We start from the raw sequence: 11,752 nt of genomic DNA on the forward strand, positions 1-11,752 counted from the left end.
TATGTTTCTCTTTTATGAAGTTTGAAAAGTGCAATGAAGAACTTAATGAAAATGAAGAACTTAATGTAATAACCTAGATTTCAATTTTGAAAGATAACTGGAAAATTCTTATATGCTTAGAAACTAAGAAATGCACTTTCAAGTAATCCATAGTTCGGAGACAAAGTAATAATGAAAACTGAAAACATTGAAAGTAGATACAGGAAAAATACTACGTGTCAAATTATATACTGCAGAGATGCCTGGGTGGGCCAATGGTTGAGCATCTGCCTTTGACTCAGGGTGTGATCCCAGGGTCCAGGGATCGAGTCCCACATCGGGCTCCCTGCATGGAGCCTAATTCTCCCTCTGCCTGTGTCTCTGCCTCTCTCTGTGTGTCTCATGAATAAATAAATAATATCTTTTTTTAAAAAAATGTATACATTGCAGCTAAAATAGAACTTAGAGGACAATGTATAGCCTTCCATTTACATATTGGGAAAGGAGTTGCACTACTCTGGAATTGCTTTTGGGGAATTGAATCATAATTTTTGTAAACTGTGATGCCCTTGAAGGCCAACTTCACAGGGCCTGCAGGTCTTCCCCAATAGCATCACTCATTTTTGTCTCCTAGAGTCACTCAGTTGCCGCAAGGAGGAAGGCAGCTACTATGACCAGCTCCTGAGGAACTGCATCAGCTGTGCCTCCATCTGCGGACGTCACCCCAAGCAATGCACATATTTCTGTGAGAACAAGTTCAGGAGCCACGTGAACCTCCCACCAGAGCTCAGGAGACAGCGAGCTGGGGAAGCTGAAACCAGGTCAGACAACTTGGGAAGGTACCAGGGAACAGAGCACAGAGGCTCGGAGGCAGGTAAGCTCCTCCCCAGCCCCGGGTTGGCCGGCATAGTGTCTGAGGATCCCAGCGGGTGGAATGCCGAGTGCCAGGCATAAATAACAATGGTCTGCAAAGCAGGAAGTCCAGAGTCCAGGCAAATGGCCAGAAGGCAGGGGAGGGTCATTTCAGGATAGAAAAAAATTTTAAGCAAAATATCTAGACGTCTGTGGGCCCAAAGGAAGCAGGAAGAAAAAAAGGTCTGATCATTGAGAGCTTATAACAGAGGCTAAATGAGTTCTGAAAACACAGATCTGAAAATAACCAGCAGAGCTAACCTCGTGAGCAAGATCTCTGATTCCATTTAAAGACAATGGGGACTTCCTAAGAATGAGAAGGAAAGAAGTATTACAAAATGATTGATAGTGGGGATTGGCCACTTGGGACGTAATGAGAAGGGTCCCTTGAACTGGACATCTACTAAGTGTGGAGCATTGAAAGTGTCTAATTATCTTCCCAGAAAACACCTCTTAGCTTACCTACCCTGCTCTGTGGTGTCAGAAAGGATGGGACAGGAATGCCATGTAGATCAATAAACACTTGACTTAGTTACACTGCTCTCGGTCTATCAGTGGAGAGACAAGAAGCCCGAAGCTCCTGGAGTTATGACTGGTTTCTTTCCTCTGTTGTGACTTTCTTCACTTCATTTCCATGGCTCCAGATCCTAGTACCAAGATACCAAAGGGAGGGCAGGTATCATGTGCCCTGATAATGGAGGTTGCCCATCCCCAAATTCTACTTGGTTAGACTGTGGTCTTTTACTCCTTTCTGTTCTCTTGTCAGTAGGTGGTTGCTGTGTAACAAACAGTCCCAAAAATCAGTGGCTTATAATTCTCATGTGTCTGGGTTTGGGCTGGGGTCAGCTGGGTTCAGCTGGCTCAGCTAGAGGTGGCTCTGCACCATGTGTCTCTTATCTTATTCCTGGGACCAGCAGACTGACAAGGCATGTCCCTCTCATGATGGCAGAAGTGTAAGAGGTAGAAACACAAAGCTTGCTGTCACTAGGCTGGGGACATGCACTACATCCTCACTGCTGAATCACAAAGCCAATAAGATTCAAGGGTGGGAAAACAGAGGCTACCTTTTGGTGGGAGGAGATATAGAGAACTTGTAGCCATGGTGAGTTTGTGGCTGATTTTAATCTAGCACAGCCTCTCTCTCCTGAGAACTGCAGATTAACATGCAGAAGGGCATGAATACAAGAGGGAGTGATGTACAGAATCAGGAAGTAGGGCTGGGGGTGGGGGCAGACCTGCTCCTCCAGCATCTGGTGACCTGTATGTCCAACCTACACTTGGCGATGTCTTTGGATTCTTCCAGCCAAAAACCTAGAACTTTCCCATCTTTGATGCATTAAGGTCCCCTTCAGATCAATTCTGCCCATTTTGCAGATCGAGAAACTGAGCCTCAAAATTCAGAGTGATTTCTGAGAGTCGTACAATGAGTGCATGAGCAATGCTGAGCTGGGATTCAGGCCAGGTCTATGGGTGCCAAAGTGTATCCACTTTGCAAGATCAAAACTCCCAAAGTGGCATTCATGGGACTGTCACTTCCTGAGCGTCACCTGCCACCCATGGGACATGATTAGCTATTCTTGTTTGTGACTCCCCGCCAAGCCTCATCCCTGGAGGGCACTGGGTAGAATCTGGGAGCCTCATCTTGGCTCCAGGGATAGATTCCTCAGGATGTGCGGATGAGGGTGTGTGAGAGCATGGTGGGGAGCCAGTGGGGTCAACATGACAGGTCATGCCCGAGCCTGCAGCGTTAGCTGTCCCATTCATACCATGGCAGAGCCGAGGAGACCACATGCCCTCGCAGGGACTCGGTGGCTTAATGACCGTCTTGCTGTGGCCTTAATGACCGGAGGCCTGAGGTTTGGGTCCGTTCTGGTCTCCTCTGACATGTGGGTGTGTTGGTGGGGCTGGAGCTGGGCTTGGGGGATGATGAGCAGGAAGTAGCAGGGCCACACACTGGGAAGGCCAGGTGTGCACCTGTCTGAGAGCATGGACTGGAGGATGCCATGTGGCCAGGCTGCCTCTGGCTGCAGCCAGCAGTGGAGCCAATGTGATCCCATCTCTCTGGGAGCTCCCCCAAGCCTGCCATCCCCCTGCTAAGTCCCCATCCCTGCCAGGCCCCACCTCCAGCCTTCTCTACATCTCTTGTGCAGTCTTTCCAGATCATCATTCCTTCGTTTGACACATCGCTGTGAAGCTTTGCTGTGCATGGGTGAGTTGGCAAAAGCAAGGCAGATCCTGTCCCTAACCCCATAGAAGTCACAGTCCAATGGGAGAGACAGACAATAGACAAGACTCAGGGAACAATGAATTCATCTCCATGCATCGTGGCAACGTCACCCGCCAGGGGTGCTATGGGGGCAAGGCAAGCAGTCTTCCCTGAGGAGGGGCTTTCAAGGCGGACTAGAGCGATGCTGGAGGCCATGGAGCCAGACCCGTTGCATCCCTCACCAACTGTGGGGCTTTGAGCAAGTTCCTTAACCTCTCTGAGCCTTGGTTCTGTGAGAATGAGGTCATACATCTTCACGGAGTCATTGTGAAGATTACAAGAGAACGGTCATCAGGATCAATGAGTGCCCACCAAGCACATGGCAACTGCTCATTTAAAAAGAAAAACGTGTGTTTAAGAGACAAAGTGGAGGGAGAGTATTCCAGGCAGAGGGAACAGCAATGCTGTACAGATGCTCAGTAGTAAAGTTGCTGTGCCGTGAAGAGGATCTCTGCTAGAAGGGAAATCCGAGGAGAATGACACTGCATCTCTGCATCAGAGGCTCCCAGCCTGGTGGGAGGGACCACAGAGGCAGGAGGGACCCCCATCCAAAAGTGTGGCTGCTTTGGATGTTGAGATTGATGATACCACCCACTGGCCAAGAGGGTATAGAAGTCTCGCGGTCCACATAGTGAGGCATTCAAAGGAGCAAGCCAGACCGCTGGCATGATGAAGGAGCCCTGCCTGGGGTTTCATTGTGGGCAGGGGTGGCCAGGTGACAGTTCCCTTGTGCAGGGGGACATGCAGGGTTGGCATCTGCCACTGGCACTGAGGGCGGGAGCCCCTCGATTTTCCTGTCAGCTGGTCCGGTGTGGTGCAGAGTGGGGAGCTCGGAACATCAACATACGGGGTCCTGCTGCTAGCTTAGGGATACTCTCGGAGGGCTCACCAAGGTGGAGGGAATGTCCCCTCTCCCTGAGCAGACGTGCCGGCCAGGGGCTGCCCGGCTTCTAGGGAAAGGCAGGTGGGCACCGGGCTCAGGGGTGGAAGGAACGGAGGAGCACCTAGGGCCCTGGGGGAGGATCAGACGCTCGATGACAGAGAGTCCTATTTGCCAGGCTGGGGACACTGCCACGTTCCTGGAGGCAGGGCAGCCACGGTCCCAGAGGGTGGGGACTAGGCTGCAGGGAGATCCCCCGGGGCCCCTGGAGGGTGGACGCTGGTGAAGGCAGAAGGGACCCCGAGAGGCTGTTTGGGCTGTTGACAAGGGCCTGGATCGTCCTCGAGGGGCGGTGCAATGGCCCAGGCTGGGGGGCGACAGAAGGGCCCTCAGGTCCCGACAGGGGTGGAGGCGTTGAGCACGGCAAGCCGCTCGGGCTCTGGGACGACTCGGCACGGGGAGCCAGGCTGCGAAGCATTTTAAAGCGCATCAAACAAAGCGCATAGGGTTACAGGGACGCCAATGATGTCGAGACACTATTCACGATAGCATCTCGAAATACTAAATGAAATCACACATTAAATCAAAATATTACCGCAGTGTTGCACAAATCAGAACGAATCTGTGCGCCTCCAGCAACGTGGCCGATGGCCAGGCGGAGCGGCGGGCTGGATGCGGACAGCAGGTCCAGACCACGGCTAAGCTCAGAGGCGGCGCAGGCTGCTGAAGCCACGGCGTGGGGTGCAGAGATACCCCGGGTTCCGCAATGGACAAAGCCACACTCCTGCTCATACCACGTGGGGCTGCAGCCTCCATGTGCAGCGGAAGCAAAGGCTAAATCTCAGGGGCCATCGGTGGGGTTAACGACGTGTTTTTCTCATCCACGTCCACGGAGCCCCCACGGGCCCCCGGGGTCCAGGTTAAGTGCTCTGGGCGTGTTGGCAGCAGGGCGCTATGCCAGCCTGCCAGCACCTGGATTCCAGCCCACCTCCCTGGGTGACCTGGAGAAGCTTCTGGACCACCACAGTCCCCACCTGCAACGATGATAACCGCACCGACCTCCAGGGGCTCTCTGGAGGCCTCCATGGCTCTGATCTGGGGGCACAGACCTGGTTGGGTGGGAAGAGCACAATGTGGGTCCCTTCCTGGGCTGGCTGCGTTAGTGTCCTGTGGCTGCTCTGAAACAGGGGCACACATGTCCTCTCTCGCTGTTCTGGAGGCTGGAAGGCCGGCAGGGCTGTGCTCCCTCCCAGGCTCCAGGGGAGGCTCTTTCCTTGCCCCTTCCCGCTGCTGGCGCCCTGAGGCAGCCTCCCCGCAGTACCTGCCTCTGTCCTCATGGTCCTCATGGGGCCTCACTGCGCGACCGTCCTTTCTCCTCTTATAGGGGCGCCTGTCACTGAATTTAGGGCCCACCCGTATCCAGATGACCTCTTCTTGAGGTCAACTTAATTACACAAACTTTCTTCTTTCCAAATAAGGTCACAGTTGCAGGTTCTGAGGGGGCATCTCTTTGGGGGGATGGAAGGAACCAGGGTTGTGGGGAGGGAGCTGGAAGGAGGGACCAAGCCTCCCTCCTTCCTACAGACAACCCCCCTTGGCTGAGCAGTGGAGGAGTGGGGACACTTGGGGACGAGCAGCAGCATCAGCCCCCCAGGCCTACCTGCCTCGTATACATTTATTTGCACCACCTTGCAGATGCCAAGCAATGCTGGCAGGAATCCCATTCCCCATTTTACAGAGAAAATTGAGGGCTGAGGAAGCTGAGGGCAGTGTCCAAAGCCACATTCAACTCAAGCAGTTGTGGCTGCAGGGCCCTCGGCTCCATCCATCTGAGGCCGTGTCACCTGGGCCCCGGTCCACAGAGGCCGCTTTGCTCTGCCCCTACGTGAAGAGCCATAACATTGACCACCTGGCCGGAGCCAGGGACCGCAGCAGTCTGGGGAAATTCTATTTTTAGATGTGAGAAGGCTTAGAAGGCAGTAAAACAAAACAAAACAAAACAAAAACAAAAACCCGCTTGGAAATAAACTGCCCCAGCGTGAGGGCCAGCTTGGCTCTGGGGGCCAGAAGCTGTGTGTGGTGCCCTCTGCAGGTGGTTCTCGGGACCTGCACCTCCAGGGGCTGTGTCCTCAGGACTGGATTTCGGGACCAGAACAGAGAATGCATCCCTTTTACCCACGATAACTTTGCTTTTTTTTTTTTTTTTTTTTTTTTTTTTTAATTCATAGAGACACACAGAAAGAGAGAGAGGCAGAGACACAGGCAGAGGGAGAAGCAGGCACCATTCAGGGAGCCTGATGTGGGACCCGATCCAGGGTCTCCAGGATCACGCCCTGGGCTGCAGGCGGTGCTAAACCGCTGGGCCGCCGGGGCTGCCCCCACGATAACTTTGACTGTGTCCCTTTGCTCCCGGGGTCAGCAGAGAGGGAAGGACGGGGCAAGGCCTCTCTGCCCTGCGGGGGTTAGGGCACTGAGGGCCAAGAGAAGGCAACTTCTGAGGTCGTGACCCAAGAGACCTTCGTGATTGAACATAGGAGGGCAGAGAAGGGCACACACACCCCCTCCACCCCAGGAGCGTCTTGGTGCTCCCAGCTGCCAGACGCAGGGCCAGGCCCCATTCAGGTGGTACAGAAAGAAGCAGGGGACGGCTCTCCCGTTCATGGAACCTCCAGCTGCTGGGACTCTATGACTTCCTTGGCCTTCTGGTCGGCCTTTACACGGCCCTTTGGACATGTGGGAGACCAGAGCAGCTTTGAGTCCTTTCTCTGTTTTGAATAGATGACACACATACAAATCATTTAGAAAAGAAAAGGAAGAGGGGCGCCTAGGAGGCTGTTGGTTGAGTGTCCGACTCTTGGTCTCAGTTCAGGTCTTCATCTCAGGGCTGTGAGATTGAGCCCCATGTCAGGCTCTATACTGGGCATAGGACCTACCTTCCCACATTTCCTCATCTAGGGCACATCTTCAGCTTCTTATGTGGTTCACACCGCTGCTGGTATCCAAAGTGCTCACCTCCTGCTTTTGCTGCATACCTCTTGGGGATTGGGCCATTTTAGGATGACCCAGGCTGCTGCTCTGAACAAAGCTCCAGCAAACCCTGTGTCTGTGTGGGCGGGATGTGGCCCTGGAAGTGAAGTTGGGGAATCCACGGGAATCGGGAAAGGGTGTTCCCCATGTTGGTAGATGGTGCCAAATGGCCCTCAAACTTCTCCCCCTACCACTACCACCAAACGAGGTGCTCTTATGAGATAGATGGGACACCTGTACTTTTAACCTGTGCTTCCCTTCCTCGTTCGGGGGCTCTGAAGCATGTACTAGGGACAAGTCACCAGCAGGTCCGCGGGAAGCCGCAGATCGCTGCTTCTGGCAGAGGGGTGAAGAGCAGTGGGGACTAGCCCCTCACTCCCTCAGGAGCACAATCGCCATGCTGTTTGTCTACTGCAGCCTCCAAAAGCCACCAAAAACTTAGTGGCCTACAAATAACCCCTTCATTATCTTGCAGGGTTCTGTGGGTTCCTGGGCTCAGCTGGGCAGGTCTGGTGTCCACTTGGGGTCTGTGTGCAGCCGCAGGCAGGTGGTGGGAGGATGGAGTCACTTGGAGGCTTGGCTCCAAGTGGGAGGCTGGGCTGACCGGGCCACGCTCCTCCCCACGTGACCTCTCCCTGGGCAGAAGCCAGGGCTGCCAGGCCTTCGGGGGCTCAGACCAGGACGGGCACAGAGGGCGCTGCTGCCTCCCACTGGCTGCAGGGAGGCCCAGCCCAGCCATTTTGAAGGGAGGCTACGTATGGGGAGGCGGTTCTTTGGGGACCATCTGGGAATACTTGCTGCCAGGTTTGGGTGTTAGAATTCGTGCTGAGAACATCTGAACTATGCAGCTGTTTAGACTCTCCTTGAATCTACGTGGCAGTTCATTTGTACCCAGCAATCTGGCGGCCGGGCATTCCACCTGTGACGTGAATGAAGGCTGCTGGCCTCTCTCCTATGGATTCAGCGATCTGATGTTGTCATTTTGTGTCAGAGGCGAGTAGGAGCAGTAGACAGACAGAAAGACCTGGAAGTTGGGAAATGCGAACGGTTTCCCGGCTCTGCCCTCTGCCCTATGACCCTTCCCTGCTTCCTTTTTCCTCTGAGGGCCTTGGTCTCCAGATCTGTAGCACCCGAGTATAGTGGGTGTGCCCTGCTGGGGGTCCTTTGCTTCCCCCCGCCCCATGGCCTTCCTGAGCTCTGGGCAAGGGGCACAAAGGACAGCACTGCCCAGAGCCCCTGTTCTCCCTCTGTAAATGTCGGGGTGGCACCTGCCAGTTCTGTCACTTTATAAAACTCGGGATTCTGAGGCACATGTGTAGGGAGTGGTGTCCTTCTCGTTGCCTCTGTGTGGCCAGCCCAGAACACTGGCCTAGAGCCCATCAGACCAGACCTACTCCCAGTGGCATCTGTGACCAGGAACAGTGTGACTCTGAATCGGTTTTGTCACCTGCAAAATGGGATGTAAAATGGTGCAGCCACTGCTGGACATTCCCCAAAAACTTAAACAGAGAATTACCATCTGACCCAGAGATTCCACTCCTAGGTATAGCCCAAGAAAACTAAAAACATGTGTCTGCATGAAAACTTGCACGCAAATGTTCACAGCAGCACTATTCACAACAGCAAAACATGGCAACAACCCACACGTCCATCGGCAGATGAACGGCTAAACATGTTATGACCATACAATGGAGCATGATTCAGCCATAGGAAGGAGTACAGTCCTGCCACACACAACAGTGTGGATCAGCCTTGAAAACGTGCTCAGCAAAAGCAGCCAGACGTAGAAGGACACAACTTGTATGATTCCATTCATATGAAATGCCCAGAATAGATATCATAGAGACAGTAGATTAGGGGCTGTCAGGGGCTGGGGCAAGGGACATTCAGAGTGACTACTAGTGAGTTCATGGGTAATGGAAACATCTCCCAATCAGATGGTGGTGACGGTTACTGAACCTCGTGAATATACTAAAACCCACTGAGTTGCTCACTTTAGAATGAAGAATTTGATGCATATGAGTTCTATCTCAATACCCAAAGGTGGAGTCATCAATCCTTCTTCCCAGGAGCAGGGGAATCACGGGGGCCACTCCCCAGAGGGCCTGCACCTAGTAAGGGCTCAGGGGGTCATCCACATCATTAGTGTATTACATACATGTATTGACTCTGGCCCATTTGTCCTTCCATCTGGGGCCCAGGGGGTGCCCTGATTCCAGGGGCCAGGAAAAATTTCAAGGGGAGGGCTTTGGTTCAGAGCTGAGTCTTCCTCCGGCATCCAAACCAGAGGCTCAAGGCCCTGAGAAGTAGGGTGACCAGCACCCCAGTTCTCCTGGGACCTCCTGGTTTGCTATCCCAGATTCATTAGCAACTGGACCTGTCCCACTCTCGAAGTCTGCTTCCCCAGGAAGGCCACCTCTTGGAGGAAGGCCCAGGTTAGGGCAGAGTCATCTGCCCAGGACTATTGTCTCTTCACTTACCCATCCACCACTGATACTGGCCCGATCTAGGTCCTATGGGAAAGAGCAGATGGCACACAGAGCCAGCTCCAGAGGTGTCCAGCTCTGAGCTCTTAGAAGTTGCTACCAGCCTGGGGTAGAGGGGGCTGATTGTCTCCAGAGTCTAGAGAAGGGTCCACACCAGGCAAGCCTGAGTGAGGCCGGGAATTAACTTCTCCAGGAGCCAGACAGGTGGACAACATGCTGGGGCTGAGGGCTTCGCCCTCCAAGGGGGCAGGTGGATGGGACGGCCATGTGGGTTGCTTGGGCTCAATGAGGGAAAAGAAAGATTGCGGGACAAGGGGCTGCTAGCCTGCGGGGACACTTCAGAGAAGGGCCCTGGGTGGTGGAGAGCCCCTCAGGGGGCTCCAATCTCGTGCCTCACGGGAGCTTTGTGGCACCCCTCAGGGCTGAAGCTGAGCACTGAACAGTTGGCCCTGGTCTACAGCACTCTGGGGCTCTGCCTCTGTGCCATCATCTGCTGCTTCATCCTGGCGGTGGCCTGCTTCCTCAAGAGGAGAGGGGACCAATTCTCTTGCCAGCCCTCCCCAGCACCATGCCGGACCCAGGCCAAGTCCTCCAAGGGTGAGCACAGATCGGGCCCTCAGACTCCCGGGGCCTGTGGGACAATCTGCTGCTCGGCCTTCTGTCCTGGCACTGGCCCTGCTTCCAAATGGACAGCATTTTGCCAGCCCTTCCTGACCAAGGCCTGGGGCACATCCCTGCAGTACTTTTTCTGTCTCGGTGAGATCAGTTCGACATCAAGACCTGAGGAAGGGTGGGTGTGGGCTGCCGGCCGCGGGCTTGGCCCCCGCACAGGGCTTCCGGGGCTGAAACCTGGAGGAGGTGGTCCCCCCGGGGGGCCTAGGGGGGGTCGGCCAAGGGGCGAAACCTGTTCCTTCCCAGCAGAAAGGCAGCTGGCGCGGGGGAGTGGGCGAGCCGGCAGTGTGCTGACCGCGGGAAGCCCGCCAACTGGCCGCGGGTCCCCTGGGGCAGGGCGCTGGAGGACGGGTGGGGGCCAAGCCAACGCCATCGCCCTCCGCCCTTCCCGCAGATCACTGGATGGAAGCGGGAAGCGCCACGGGCGCGTCGCCGCCAGAGCCGGTGGAGACGTGCAGCTTCTGCTTCCCGGAGCGCAGGCAGCCCACCCAGGAGAGCGCGGGCGCGCCCGGGACCCCCGACACGGCGCCCTCGGGGCGGCGCGGGCTCCTCGGCCTCAGCGCCCCCGCTCGGCCCTGCGCGCGCGCCCCGGACCGCGGCCTCGAGGTCCTGTGCGCCCCCGCCCAGGAGGGAGGCCCCGCTGCCTGACGACGCGGGCAGGGTGAGCCTGGGGGACGGCTGGGGGGGGAGGGGGGAGGGGGGGAGGGAGGGGGAGGGTTGAGACAGGGGGAGGGAAGAGAGATGCGGAGGGAGGCAGGGAACAGGTCGGTCACCGTCTTTATTCCACGTGTCCACTGCAGGTCACCACCCCTGCATACCTGCAGTGAAGTCATCCTTGCCTGCCGGACTCAGCCCCCAGGAGCCCTTCCTTAGAAATAAAACCTTCTCGGGCTGCCCACTCCTCCCTATCCCTGCTTTCGGTCGTGTCTCCCCTGCGGTGACTCTGGAGGTCCCACCTCTCCCGCTCGCCTCCCTGGGCTCAAGGCTCCACCGCAGCGCAGCCGCCTGGTTTCCGAAGACCTGCGAGTTGGCCGTCCCCACCAGGCTCAGGACCCGCCGAGCTCGGTGACCGGTGCCGGTGGGAGGCAGCGGGCACACACGGGACTCTGCTGTGCGCTTTCATTTAAGAGGGGAAGCCAAAGGATGGAGCGAAGCCAGTGTGCCTCCTACAGGAGGGCTGGGCACACCTGCATTTCTTTTCTAAAACAAAGTCCCCACTCTGCTTCCTTAGGCATGGTGAAGCATGGTGCAACGTGTGTGTGTGCATCTGTGTGTGTGTGTGTGTGTGTGTGTAGTGGGCTAGGGGTGGACAGGAAGGTGCAGGCTGAGCCCAGGGCGCCAAGCTGCTCTGAGAGCCCGAGGCTCTTTGCCTGCGCCCCTCCCCAGGAGCCTTCTCATTTGCACGCACCTTTGGCCTCACCTAGCTACCAACCTGCACGTCTCATGGCTTAATATTCTTTATATTAACTCCCCTTTTCTTCTAGCCCTACTTTAACCTCATGCTGAATTTTATGAGTGATAACACTAAGA

At 55.5% G+C, this 11,752-nt stretch overlaps 1 protein-coding gene across 3 annotated transcripts in view; it reads left to right on the forward strand.

Moving 5' to 3' along the window:
- Positions 1-11,752, forward strand: part of TNFRSF13B (TNF receptor superfamily member 13B) — a 33,988-nt gene extending 22,236 nt beyond the window's left edge. For 2 of the 3 annotated variants that reach the window (XM_041770069.1, XM_041770070.1), the window contains exons 3-6: positions 614-853; positions 9,971-10,147; positions 10,617-10,883; positions 11,023-11,752. In XM_041770069.1, the coding sequence (XP_041626003.1) occupies positions 614-853; positions 9,971-10,147; positions 10,617-10,870 (671 nt within the window). In that variant the 3' untranslated portion in view covers positions 10,871-10,883; positions 11,023-11,752. The remainder of the gene's footprint in view (positions 1-613; positions 854-9,970; positions 10,148-10,616; positions 10,884-11,022) is intronic. The other variant, XM_041770072.1, reaches the window with a different exon arrangement.

Source organism: Vulpes lagopus, chromosome 10 (genome assembly GCF_018345385.1).
Source record: "Vulpes lagopus strain Blue_001 chromosome 10, ASM1834538v1, whole genome shotgun sequence".
Lineage (NCBI taxonomy): Eukaryota > Metazoa > Chordata > Mammalia > Carnivora > Canidae > Vulpes > Vulpes lagopus.